The 13,092-nt window shown below is 35.2% G+C and overlaps 2 protein-coding genes across 2 annotated transcripts; one reads left to right on the forward strand and one right to left on the reverse strand.

Annotated features, from left to right (window-relative positions):
• Window positions 1-3,614: 3,614 nt before the first annotated feature.
• LOC112036415 (uncharacterized) lies at window positions 3,615-6,834 on the forward strand. Its single transcript, XM_024069217.2, has 2 exons — window positions 3,615-3,886; window positions 6,148-6,834. Exons 1-2 carry the CDS (start codon window positions 3,811-3,813, stop codon window positions 6,729-6,731), a joined length of 660 nt encoding a protein of 219 aa, XP_023924985.1. The 5' UTR covers window positions 3,615-3,810; the 3' UTR covers window positions 6,732-6,834.
• An 868-nt stretch (window positions 6,835-7,702) lies between these two features.
• On the reverse strand, window positions 7,703-10,174 carry LOC112036414 (E3 ubiquitin-protein ligase ATL4). Its single transcript, XM_024069216.2, has one exon. The coding sequence runs from the start codon at window positions 10,014-10,016 to the stop codon at window positions 8,958-8,960; it is 1,059 nt and encodes a 352-aa protein (XP_023924984.1). The 5' UTR covers window positions 10,017-10,174; the 3' UTR covers window positions 7,703-8,957.
• Between the last annotated feature and the right edge of the window lie 2,918 nt (window positions 10,175-13,092).

The following is a 13,092-nucleotide window of genomic DNA, read 5'->3' on the forward strand; positions in this document are numbered from 1 at the left end:
CTCCAAAGACTTGAGGAAGGTACTGATGGGACATGGATCAAAGCGAGTAACTTGACCTACATGTGGAGGGTGGAGATGAAGCAAAAGAAGGGGATATAAGAAAGACACACACCATTATAGGGGGATCATCTGAAAATCTGTAGAAAAAACACTATAGCACTAAGAACTGTAATTGTAATCAAGTCTAAGAGAAATATATTCAAGAACTACTCCCCTGGGACTTTGCCGAGGAAAGATTTCTTCACATAAAACCTGTTTTTCTTTGTTTTAATTCCATATTTAATCCATTGTGAGTATTGTCCAATTCATTTAAACCTAGCTTTTAGTCATCTCTTTACAAATTCTTTATATTGGGCTCTTTGGGCTTTAATCATTTTACCTTTTGGGCTTAGGATCCAAAAACTGCAATTACACTACACAATAAATAATTCTTAATCCTTTCATTGTTATTAAAGTTGTTGTACATATAGATATAAGTGATTTTACTTTGATAAATAAAATAATGAAGAGGAAATTAAATTAAACAATAGAGTTTAGTAGCTTTCCCGAGTGAGCTTAATCTCATTAGAGCAAAGTCACAGCGCAGATCAGGGAACAAAATCCCAAAATTGCAAACATGCTTAAAATAATATTTCAAGTAAGCCCACTCTACAAGTAGATCCTATCTTTCAACCTTGGTTTTAGTTTAAAAATGGATTTATAGGTTAGCTAAACTAAATACAACTTAATAAAATATTGAGGATCCAAATTTTTATTAACTACAATCAGCCTTACCACAAAAGGCAATCTTCTAATTACAATTACTAATTAACAAAGCATTCTATATTTGGTTTTATGTTTTACTGAAAAATGTTGGTGTATTTGGATTGGTTTAATTTTTGATTATTTATTTGAGATTTTAAAAACAATATTTTAGCTTATTAATGTGCCCAATTTTTTTAGAAATAATGTGCACATTTAGTTTAACTAATTTTTCAACTTTATGAAAATATGGTTTGAAAAAAAATATACTTAAAAAATTAAAGTTTAAAAAAGCTGTATTTTAAAAAGTGTGGTTTAAAACTAATTCACTAAAAAAAAAATACAGCTTAATCTCACTTTTTTATAGGTACAATTATACTTTGTTTTGTCAACTTTCACCAAGGGAAGTGCTTTTTAGTTTTTACCATAGAGCATTCACATCAAAGGTTTTAAATTTTTAGTTTTTAACAACTCAAAAAACTACTTTATCTATTTTAATACCTTACTCCACAATACACCTAGCATTAAAGATTTTTATTTTTATTTTTATTTTTTTACCACTTCATTAAAATATTCTTTTTCATTCTTTTTTTTTTTTAAATTATTTTATTCTCTCTTGCTTTATGTCTCTCTTCTCCCAAGCAAAAGCAAAAGCAAAAACAACGAACAAACCCACTACTCACCACTCAAGGCCACTGCCAACCACCATCACCATACTACCACTACCACCCACAAGCCACAACTCCTACATCACAACCACCTATCAAACTCTGCCACCACCCACCATAGCCACCACACATGGCACAAACTGAAACCCACCAACTGCACATGCCAAAACACAAGCCACCACACACAACAGAAACTAAAACCCACCCACCTCAGAGAGAGAGAGAGAGAGAGAGAGAGAGAGAGAGAGAGAGAGAGAGAGAGAGAGAGAGAGAGAGAGAGAGAGAGAGAGAGAGAGAGAGAGAGAGAGAGAGAGAGAGAGAGAGAGAGTAAAAATAATTAAAAAAAAAAGAGAGAAAGAAACGGCTCAGAAAAGAGAGAGAGAGAGAGCTCACAAGAGAGGAGAAGAAGAAAGAAAAAAAAAGAGAGAGAGAGAGAGAGAGAGAGAAAAGAAAAATATGTTTTTAAGAAAAGCAAGAGAGAGAAAAATAAAATATTAGTTTTCATTATAAGTTTGTAACTGTAGCTCCATTGCCATTATTATTATTATTATTATTATTATTATTATTTTAAGTATAGCACTTTTGTTGTAGCTTGTATTTTAGTGTTTTAGTTGTTAAAATAGCATTGTAGCAATTATACCTCATTTGCTGCGAATGCTATAGAGTAGTTAACACCTCCATCAATTTGCAAATAGTTGCTTACAATAAGAATAGGAGGGCCTGAATAAATTTAAAAAAAGAAAAAAGAAAAATCCATACAACTATATTATGGCCTTTGCCAAAGGGTTTGTGCAATAATTACCTACAACAAATAAAGTCTTTATTTACTTTGATGAGGAAAATTTTAGCTAACTCCAGATTCAATCTTCCAAAATGAGCTAGTCTTTCGAAAATACCTACTTATCAAAAATGGAAGACTCAATGTAACAAATGCAAATTATCACGACTACTCCAACAAGATGCTTGTCACGCACAAAAGTAGACGAGTAAGCACTTGCGAGCCTGACCTTGACACTCGTCTGCCACCCTCTTGGACAGACGGGTAAAGATAGGTGTACTGAGCCTGCTTACAATGCTCGCATCACCCAAGGCTCTCCTACATTCACACAACCACCGGCAAATGGATAATTCTCATCTCTTACAAATCAACTATGGGATAGTTCCCAACTCCTGCAAGTTAGCTAAGGGATAACCCCATGTCCCTACAATTTAGCTAAGCTGGTCATCCACAGACCCCTATATAAACACCAAGACACCTTAATTTCGAGGTACGCAAAAATACTATTCCCTCCATATCCATGTGAGGATATTAAAAGAGAATAGAATACTATTGGTCCAGTTTAAATGAAAGAAGATAAAAGGTAATTTTAAGAATAAAGTGTGTGATATGAAAACACGACACCAAAACAACCCAAACTGAAGATATAAAACTTCATCAATGTAAAGTAGAGTTGCAAGAAATAATGAGAGAGAGAGAGAGAAGATTGAATTGGATTAAAGTGGACCAAATGAACCGAAGTAGACTGAAGTTAACTGAAATGGACCTAAGTAAATTGAAATGGACAAAAGTGGTACGAAATGGATCGAATTAGACAAAATGGACTGAAATACTACACGGGTGTGGTTTAATAAAAGTGTAGTAATAATAAATACTATGTTTCAACTTTGAAATATTATATAGATTTGTCCTTTGTTTTGTCAACTCTTACCAAGTGAGTGCCTTTTAAAAAAAAAAAAAATATATATATATATATATCTAAATTGAATAGAAATTAAATACAACAGAATAGGATAGTTAACACTTGCCAAAATTTGCTTACAATAAGAATAGTAGGGTATGAATACAATATATATATATATATATATATGAAAAGAAAGATTAAACTTAAACCTCTTTTCCATTCGTCCCATCTTTTAATTTTCTATTCTTTCCTATGTCTTCACGGACTCTCATCTCATGTATTAGAGGGCCTGAACTGACCGTAGATGTCTCTGGCCTTACGTTATCAATTATCATTCACCGAAACATGCTGTCAAGCTCTACTTGCGCAGTCCACTCCCAAATTTATGTCAAAGCAGGGCCCATCAAAATTTTATATTTTGAAATCCGCTACATTTTCTTAGTAAAAACTAAAAAGAAATCAAACAAACGGCTACTTGGGACCACCACTTCACAATCTTTTGTCGTTTAACCTCTGCCATATACATCACTCATCACTTTCCTGCTTACACTTTACGAGGAAAAAGGATTTTCACTCCCATGATTTTTCCATTCCCACAAAGAACCAACCCCTTTTTCTTTAAACAAGCTTTCCCTTTACTTTCCCTTCCGTTTTCTCTCAGATCACTCTTTCTAAAGCAAAACCCACATTAGCTCTCACATTTGGTGATAAGGGTGGTGATGAAGCTCTGTCACTGTGAGTGGCTTGTTCTCTGTCATCTGCTGATAGCTGCTGTTGTGGCCTCCAAGAACCATGGTACTGTAACCAAGCATTCTTCTTTATTTTGGTTTTTTGTTTTTGTTTTGGAACTATGATGTCAAAGCATCGATCTGCTTTGAATCTTGTTTTGGCTTTCTGATTTTGTTTTTCTCAATTTAACTATTCATTTCATATGTGCATTTTCTCTTGCTATGTTTTATGGAACTAGGAAGTGTAGCATCTTCCAGTTATCTCTTTGTGCTTGTGTATTATACAACTGGAGCTTCCGTTTTGATAGGTGAAGTTAATTTTCCAGTGCCATTATGGTACTTGAAAACTGGCCTGACATGGTGATGGCTAGTAGGAACAGAATTTATTCCTGTTTGTGGTTCTTTTGTGGGGTCTGTTTAGTTTCAAGAAAGTATAAGGAAAGGTCGGATATTTTCAGCTTTTAGAAAAAAAAAAAAATTAGTTTTAAGTTATTTGAGACCTCATAGAAGGAAAGGCCTACAATTAGTTGACACAAATGCAGCAATTTGGCTTTTCCTAGAACTATAAAAAGATAAGATTAATATTCTATTTAGAGAAAATAGTTAGGATCTCTAGTGTGTTCTAACAATTAGAGAGCTGTAAGGCCTCAGTGAGATGTTAAAATGATATGGCTGGCTCATATTAACACTCATCATGAAAGTTACTAGAGGCAAGAGAAGCAAAAGAGGTCAACTTAATGGGAGGCTTGGACTATTATAGAGAGACCATATGACCTTGGATGCCTTGCCTCTCATCTCACATATCTCCAAATTAACATTGGATACCTTCTACCTCATTACAGTGCCTGACACTACAAATAATGGAAATTTGATACTCATAATCTTCACCTACAACTTTAAATTTGGAGCAGCTACACAGATGTAATAGTCCAACTATCAGTCAAATACAGCTTCTCATATCCAGCTTATTTTCAACCATGCTCAACAAAATGTTTCAGGGTGTGTTCCTTATAATCTTACATCTCTCTTATTTGGGAAACAATGTTTGATGTCAACCCATCTGCTTACACTAATCCTCAATGACTCTCTTTTCCATGCAATGTGCAACGAATGCGTTGATCGTTAAGTTCTTAACTAAAAGTCGGGATTCATTCTTATGTTTAATGCGGCATACCTGATAATTTTTCAACTATGTAAGATAGCGAGTGTTGAGTAAAAGAAGAGATATAAGCCAAGTGTTGGAGGTCAAAATGTTTTGTAGCTTGCTTAGATAGAGAAACCCTCAAAACTTTTGTGCTTATTTCCATATTCAGCCTTCTTCATAACCCATAGATTTTGTGGAGCCATTTGTTTAAAAGTACTATGATCCTTTATAGAAACTAGGAAAATGTTCAAAATTCTACTGTCTTACTCTTATCTCAATTAATTACTTGTAGTAATTCTCCAAACCTACTTGAGTCATATTGTACTTGTTAGATAAGAATTTGCATATGGTGTCAAGATATAAAAATCGAAAGAAGGGAATTTGTCATTTGTGGCATCAACTGATTTCTGTGGGGCCAAAAAAAAAAAAAAAAAGAAAGAAAAGGATTATGGCTCATTAAGGTTTGAAACATGTGTAGGGTTACTCTACTTTTCTTTGAAAATGTAAAAAGCGTACATCAACCAAGTTATGTAACTAAAATCACAGGTCTTCCATTATTGTGAGTGCAGCTCTGAACTGTGTATCTTGCCTTGATATGGATTAAGTTAAAGGCCATTGTCTTCAACTGTATAAGGGATGCTGACTTGGTTCCAACAGGCAGCAAAGAAAGTAACCAATGGAATCATTATCTAGGTTGCATCTTTTTTAAAGCTCTTTATGGACTTTATAATTTGTTCCACCAAATTTAACTGCATGCGTATCTTGCTGTGCTACATGGCTAAGCAGCATGTCTCACAGATGATCGATGTAATTGAAAGAAACAAGGCCGTACTCAAAAGATTCGAGTGTCCTACTAAGTCCTGGTTCTGAAGGACATCTTTGTCATAGTAACAAATTGACAACATGGGGAATGTATACGCAGTTGTCTTTAGCAAAATGCTATTTTCTGAACAGTATAAAGTAAATGACAAGGGTTCAGTTTGTACTTCATGGTAAAAAAAAAAAATTGATTATTCAGCATCTAGGATGAAGTTGGAATACATGATTTACTAACACAATTGATATAGATTACTGAGTAACTTGAATTATTATGAACTTCTAAAAGCTAATCGAAAATATTTTTGTGCATGCCCTCATGCGATGAATTTCTAATAAGAAATTGGTACTTGCTGTTTGTCCCACAGGAAATCCTGCAGATGATCTCGTGGAAATCATCAACAAGAATCGAACTGCACAGAAGCTTTCGAAACTAAGTGACACCCCTGGTCTTGGGTGCATGGCCTTGCAATATGTTGAATTATGCAAGGAGAACTGCACTAGCAACAACACTGTAGAGTGTAAACCTTCAGAAGACGACTTCACTGAAATTTTTGCGCCTAATTGTGGAGTAGAGCTACCTACTATTGACACCATAACTGGCCACATTGTGGGATGTCAATCAAAGTATCTTGAGCCATCATTAGCCTTTTCCCAAGTTCTTGTTAAGGACAAGAAATCTTTATCTCTTCTGAAAAATAAATCACATACTGAAGTGGGGGTGGGCATGGTTGGGGTCCATAAAGGGCCTTTCCTTTGGTGTGTTTTATTCAGTAGTGGGAAGAAAAATTCTACATTTGTTCTTGAAGATCATGGTATAGGAATCAAGCAAAAGAATGGGTGCTATAGTGGAAGCAGTATTCCATGCAATGGGGTACAGAAGAAGAGTGCTATGTGGATTAACATCATGTTCTTGGGATTTCTATTTGTTTTTCATTTACAACTGCTGTAATGATATTGGTGAGAGCGAGTGTGGAAATCTTCATGAGACAGTGCTCGAAAATTTTGTTACATATTGATTTCATTTATGCGAAGTAATTGCAAAAATTTCATCATCCAAGCAGCAATTTTCAGTCCACTTTCAGACCATATAAAATTTTCAGACAGCTCATTCTGCCCCAGCTGGTGTTAGGTTTGAAGTCAGTATATTTTGCTGAGCATTATTATCTTCTGTAACGGTTGCATACAACGTCCTTCTACATGGGTGTTCCTTACAAAATATCAGCTCGTATGCAACTGTTCCACACCCATGTTAGAGGGGCGTTGTATGCAATTGTTACGCAAGTTACCAACTTGTATTGCTGTGTATTAGCAAAACTATGAAAATACGATGTTTAATCCAATTATTTCATTCCCACACCCAACAATCACCTATGAACCAAAATGAACAACCCAAACATATTTGTAGTTCATATGGAGTATTTAACAGAAAAAGTTGGTGTTTAAATTTAATCAGTTCACATCTTTCCTCATTTCCATTTTTATTTTTAAAAGAAAGGAATGTTCTGAAGAAGAAAAAGTTTTGGAGTGGAATGTGAGTTGCTGATTGAAAGGGGAAGAAGGTATTAAATAAATGCCAACAACTATCTTTAAGAAGGTCTAGCAAGTCAATGGAACTAAAAGTTCGATTTTGCCCAATTTTTATATTTTTGTCCTGGAGAGTTTATGACTGGGATTTTTCAGTTGTCTTGGTCCCTCAGCAAACCAGATGGGCTTGAGCATGGAAAATGACTATGACTTTGGAAAGTTCTACCCAATACAAGCCTAATTTACTCTCTCGGGGAGACTTTGAACCCGGTCTTTATCCCCTACTTCACCAGAACTTATACATCACATTAAACCCCGGTCTTTTTTTGATAAACCATTAAACCCCGATCTTTATTTCCTATCTTACCAGAACTTATACGTTAAGATGTGCAGCAGTAAAACCAAAATTACATTTTTTTATTATTTTTACCTCTAATATTACTGTCAAGGTAATAAGACCAATTTTGATTTGGCAATATAAACTGACCTCATTAAACTCCCTTTATTCATGGGACGAAACCCAAAATTAAGCACAATTAGTATGATTAATTTACACATTGATGAGTCAAATTTTATTTAAAGCATTTCCACTTATTGAGGTAGTAATTAAGAAGACTCTGTAACATCTGAAAGCTTGCATTAGACGTTGAAAATTGATTCGGAATATATTTTAAGTAACAAACATTAGGAAATATAAAAGGAAAAGAAGGAAAAACAAAAGGAAAAAGTTTTAAAATGTACCTCTAAGCCCCAATACTTAGAATCTTTGACAGCTTTAAATTCCATCCAGGAATTTGCTTTCCCTTTCTAGTTAACAACTTCAACAAGCTAGGGATCGCAAAAGAAAGTAATACCCGTAGGAAAAGAAAATATATTCCTACAATCCTACCCCCCTAAATTTCTTTTGTGTCTATGATATGAAAAAGTAAGGCAAAGTCAACATTACCAATTCACCCAATCTCCAGTTCATTTTTCCTAGATAACTACTCAAGCAATTTAAGTTTTTGGGAACTCCTTACTAGGGCCCCAAATCAAATAAATTGATTAGAGTCTGCAACATCAAACAATAACTTCACCACTACAAGGGTTGGTGTGTATCATAAGTAAGTGCACTCAACAACCCACCGGATCATAAAGACCCACATCAAAGGGGCAAAGTTTGGGTACAACGCTCTAGTGTAATGGCCACGGGTCACTATTTTCAACAATTTCAACACTCTAGTGTAGTGTTAAAGCACTGGACTTGAACCAAGTCCCGACATTAAAATTCACTATTTTAACTCTCGGACACTAATAAATCACTCATAAATTTGTGTTTTTGTCTAAATAAACTATACAAGACCATCACTAATCTTTAATATTTTTTTCTTTCTAGAAACTGTTATAACCAATCTCAACCATTAAACTCACGTAAAATGAAATCTACACAGTCAAATTTTCTAATATTCCTTATTTCCAATCAAAAATTTTGCTAAATCGACTCTAAATTTTGAATGAAGACAAAATGTGTGAATCAATGTGGAGCCGATATAGCAAAAAATAGATTGCGGAATTTACGGTTTTTTGTTTTTGTTTTTTTAAGATAAAAAAAAAAAAAATCAAAAATCAAAAATCAAAATCTTCTAAATAAGAAAATATCCTATTTACCATTTTACCTATCGGATAGCCATCGGAACATCTCCGTTATCTCTTCACCGACTCTATTGCTTTCGAGGTCCCATTCTCCGGCGCCGGATATCTCGCTCCGGCGACTACTTCCGGTGAAAAACCTACCAGAACTCCGAAAAGACATCGCGCGCGATGAAATTGAGGCCGAGAATCTGTCAATATAGTCTTTCAGCCAGCTCCGTCCAGCTGCCACGTCAGGACCTAGAGTTGAGTCCAACTCCGGCGGCGCCGATGGCGGCTGCGGACGAGTCCACAAGACTCCACTGTCGTCTTTGTCCGATACGCTTCTCCGGTGAGCATGACTCACACTTATCTCCGAGTCGTCGTCGACGAGGTACTCGAAGGAGCCAATCGAATACGATCTCTGGCCTGCTTCGCCGGAATCAGAAGCTGCTCTACGGCGACTCACATTGCCGATCTCTAACCGGAAACTGTCACTTGCTACGGCACTGGTGGATTTCATGATATCCGATTCCGAAGCGACGATAGCCGACCGGCAAAGCGGACAGGTCTGGTTCGATCCGAGCCACGTGTCGATACACTCGGCGTGAAAAGCGTGGCAACAGAGAGGCAAGAGACGGAGCTGGTCGTTGGCCTCGAACTTCGACAAGCAAACCGCGCAGTCGGCGGAGGTCGAATTGCTGCGGCGAGTGATGGAGGAGAAGGCGAAGAGCGGAAGCGAGTCGATGATCGTGCTCTTAGGGTTCTCCGGCGAGACTCGTCTGTTGGAGAGAACGTGAGTCTGAGACTCGGAAGCACTGGAGGTGAGAGTAGTAGTAGCGGAGGAGTTGCTGAGGTGGCGGAGGCAGCGGCGGTTGAGGTGGCGGAGGAGGAGGCAGAGAGAGACGGAGGCGACGACCGTGACGAAGAGGATGAGAACGATGATGAGAATGCTAGGGTTCATCGATGAAGACGATGGATGCGGCGGCGGTGGTGGTGGAGGAAAGGTAAACGACGTGTAGTATGGGCTTGTGCTAGTTCCGACGTCGTTTAGCAAAGGAGGCGGTGGAGGATAGGGAAAAGAAGGCGAAGGAAACGACATGGTTTTGAGAGAGAGAGAGAGAGAAATGGCGCCGAGGAAGTGTGCGTGTAGTATATATAAATGTTGGTTCAGCTAGGAATGGTGCAGGAGTAAAAGAGAGAGCCGCGTGTCTTGTTTGTAACTTGTAAGAGTTTCCTTCCTTTGGAGAATGTATTGTAGATCATGCATGACATATATGGATTTTTAGCTCCTACACCATTGTGGGGTCTATACTAAATTTTTATTATAATTGAGATTATTAATGAAAATATGACTTTGACCATGTTTATGATAAAATTGTGAAGTTTCTTAAAATAAAAGAGTAACGTTTAACTTGTTTATATGTGTGAATTATATTTTAATGAAAGGTTTTATTTAGTCAAAGGTTTTTGTCTATGTGTGAGTTTCAGTTGGATTCGTTTATAAAGTTTTTTAATTGTCAAATAAGAGATTTTTATTTGCATCAAAAATCAATTGATTTTTTGGTTTGATGATAAAAAATAATTATTATGAGTATGAAAACCATAAGTTGAAACTATATTCTAAAAAAAATTAAGTTTTTGTTTATATATTTTTAATATAAATTATTGATATATATATATATATATTGGTGAAACTTAGTTAGAATTTCATAGCTTTTTTTTTCTTATGATATTTAAAATTTTCTTACTCTATATTAGATTTCCTTATAAAAAATTTCAATCCAATTTGAATTTAATGAATGAACCTAATATTTTATAAATTAATAAGGAACTATACCTAATTTTCACCATAATACTTTGATATAATTATTGGACTTGTGGGACAAGACTGCTCATAGTCACGCAGGATCCACACTAAAAATGCTAGAAATACCAAAAAAAAAAAATCATAACTTTTGCCACAATTTTGCCTCTTGACGAATTGTAAATAATAGATATAAAATAGTAAGTCCACACCTCCATCACTCGTAACTTATCACATGAAGAGTTATGACAAACATTATGGATTTTTTTCTGCATTCCTAGCATTGCTCAGTCCACGTGCTGTGAAGAAGAGAATAGATGTCCAATAAATGAGACATATATTGTGTCGTGAAACAGGTATCCGATGAGTGTACAGATGTGGTGTATTATATAGGGTAAAATAGGTGGTGAAGGTGGTGTTGGTAAGAGGAGGTGTGGCCTAGGCTGGGTGGGGTGGGTGAACCAAATCAACTCATTCAATGTGGGTTACACTTAATTCTTGTAGACTAACATTGACTACATGGAGTATGGAGTAAGGACCTATGTATTAAATGAGTGAATGAATGAGAGAGTTAATGCCCTGCATTTGCTGCTAGCTACTACCGCTGCACATGTTTTGAGGGAGAGAGAGGCAGTACTGCAGATAGTAGTGATATATGTGGGTGAATTAGGATAACGAGGAAGAAAGAGTGAGCTGCAAAATGTACAACAGGTTGGGGACCCATATATTATTGGTTTTTTTTAACAGGGGTTCGTATGGTGGTTGGAGAAGGACGACATAATGAAAAAGGGTTTTGGGTTTCCTTATGTAGTTTAACTCTGCAACTGTTTGGTTTTGTTTTCTTTCCTCTCAAGGAAAAACTGAACAAAAACAAACAAAGCCATGAAATTATGTTTGGCGCACATAGTTTACAAGCTAGAATAACTGTCTTTTTTATTTATCTTCTTGTATGTGTCATTGTCACTCGAACTATTTACCCATTTGTTTCACAAAACCCCTGGTAAAACTTGTTCTCAGTAAACCGCAAGAATAGGACAAAAGTTCTCTCTGACCCACCCCCATTTTCAGAGTCTACAGTAAAAGTTTGGTAATGTAGATAAATGTTTAATGACCTTACCAATAGGACAAAAATTGATAAGGCAAAGGTTGTTTGGGTTCACCCCTTTGTGGGAGGGTGGGAGTATATTACAAACTCTATTGGGTATGAGATTTACCTTTATGTAAAAAGGAGAAAATTTACTCTTAGAATATATAATAATTTTTCATAAGATAACTTTTTTATCGTAATTTTTTTCACAATTTTGTTATGGCTAATTCTAAATAGTAAAGTAAAAATTTTGGATCAACGTGAAAAGAATAGGGAATCAATTATAGTTTGTTAAGTCAAAGTTATGACACAAAAATTGTGATTTTAAAAGACCTCGTGTTAAAAAGAAACATGTTCAATGGTTTACAATCACAACTTTGGTTATAATGAGGGCCTGATTTGAGATTAATCATTGACCATTATTATATCCTCGGTTTGTTCTTCAGAAGCTGCGACTGAAAGACAACAAGGTTTTTCTTTTGGGGAGAATGATGATTAGTGACAACATAATTAGATAGCCTTTCACTAATTATACATGGAAATGTGGTTTATCTAATGAGTTTCTCGTTAGATTAAATACATGAATACATTCAATGATTCAATACAAAATTTTTTACTCAAACATTCACCTCAAAAGTCACTAATAAAAATGCAATTTTTGACTGGTGTGCCAGACATTGTTTTCACTAAAAAAATTTACTCAACATTTGACTCAAAATAACACTAATAAAATCAAATGGAACCAGTTTTAAATGACTAAGTTTATAATAAACTTTTCTCAAAATAAAAAGTTTATAATAAGCTAATTATGTGGTCAGCATAAAGTTTATAGGCTAATTTTAGAAGATGTAATTAAAACTAGGGCTATTCACATGCTCTTAATGGTTTTTTTTTTGAAGCCCACACGCACTTAATCAATAGCACTAATTCTCATCACAATTGGTTTTACCAAGATAAACACATTAGGATTGATGGACCTATAAAAACCCGCCATATATAACTACCAACTGTGCTAATTATTATTAAAAAAGAAAAAAAAAAGAAAAAAAAAAAAAGCCACTTGATTTTTATACATATAAATCAAAATTATTCAGTACATATGGGACCTATATATAAGATTCATTTTTATATAAGAGAAGTGTGTAATCCATTGAATTTATCGAATGACTTCACCTAAGAAATATAGTTCTTGTTTCTCAATATATATATATATATAGTTCTCTTTTTTCCCTTTTTATAAATTAATAAGATCACATTTTGGTTGTAAATTATTTGAAAAGGAAA

This window comes from Quercus suber, unplaced genomic scaffold, assembly GCF_002906115.3.
Source record: "Quercus suber isolate HL8 unplaced genomic scaffold, Cork oak 2.0 scaffold_895, whole genome shotgun sequence".
NCBI classification, from domain to species: domain Eukaryota; kingdom Viridiplantae; phylum Streptophyta; class Magnoliopsida; order Fagales; family Fagaceae; genus Quercus; species Quercus suber.

Excerpts from the sequence above, each read along its gene's own strand:
- LOC112036415 (XM_024069217.2), top strand. The coding sequence starts at position 3,811 with ATGAAGCTCTGTCACTGTGAGTGGCTTGTTCTCTGTCATCTGCTGATA. Across the intron at positions 3,887-6,147 it reads TGTGGCCTCCAAGAACCATG|GAAATCCTGCAGATGATCTC; the intron begins GTACTGTAACCA and ends TTTGTCCCACAG.
- LOC112036414 (XM_024069216.2), bottom strand. The coding sequence starts at position 10,016 with ATGTCGTTTCCTTCGCCTTCTTTTCCCTATCCTCCACCGCCTCCTTTG.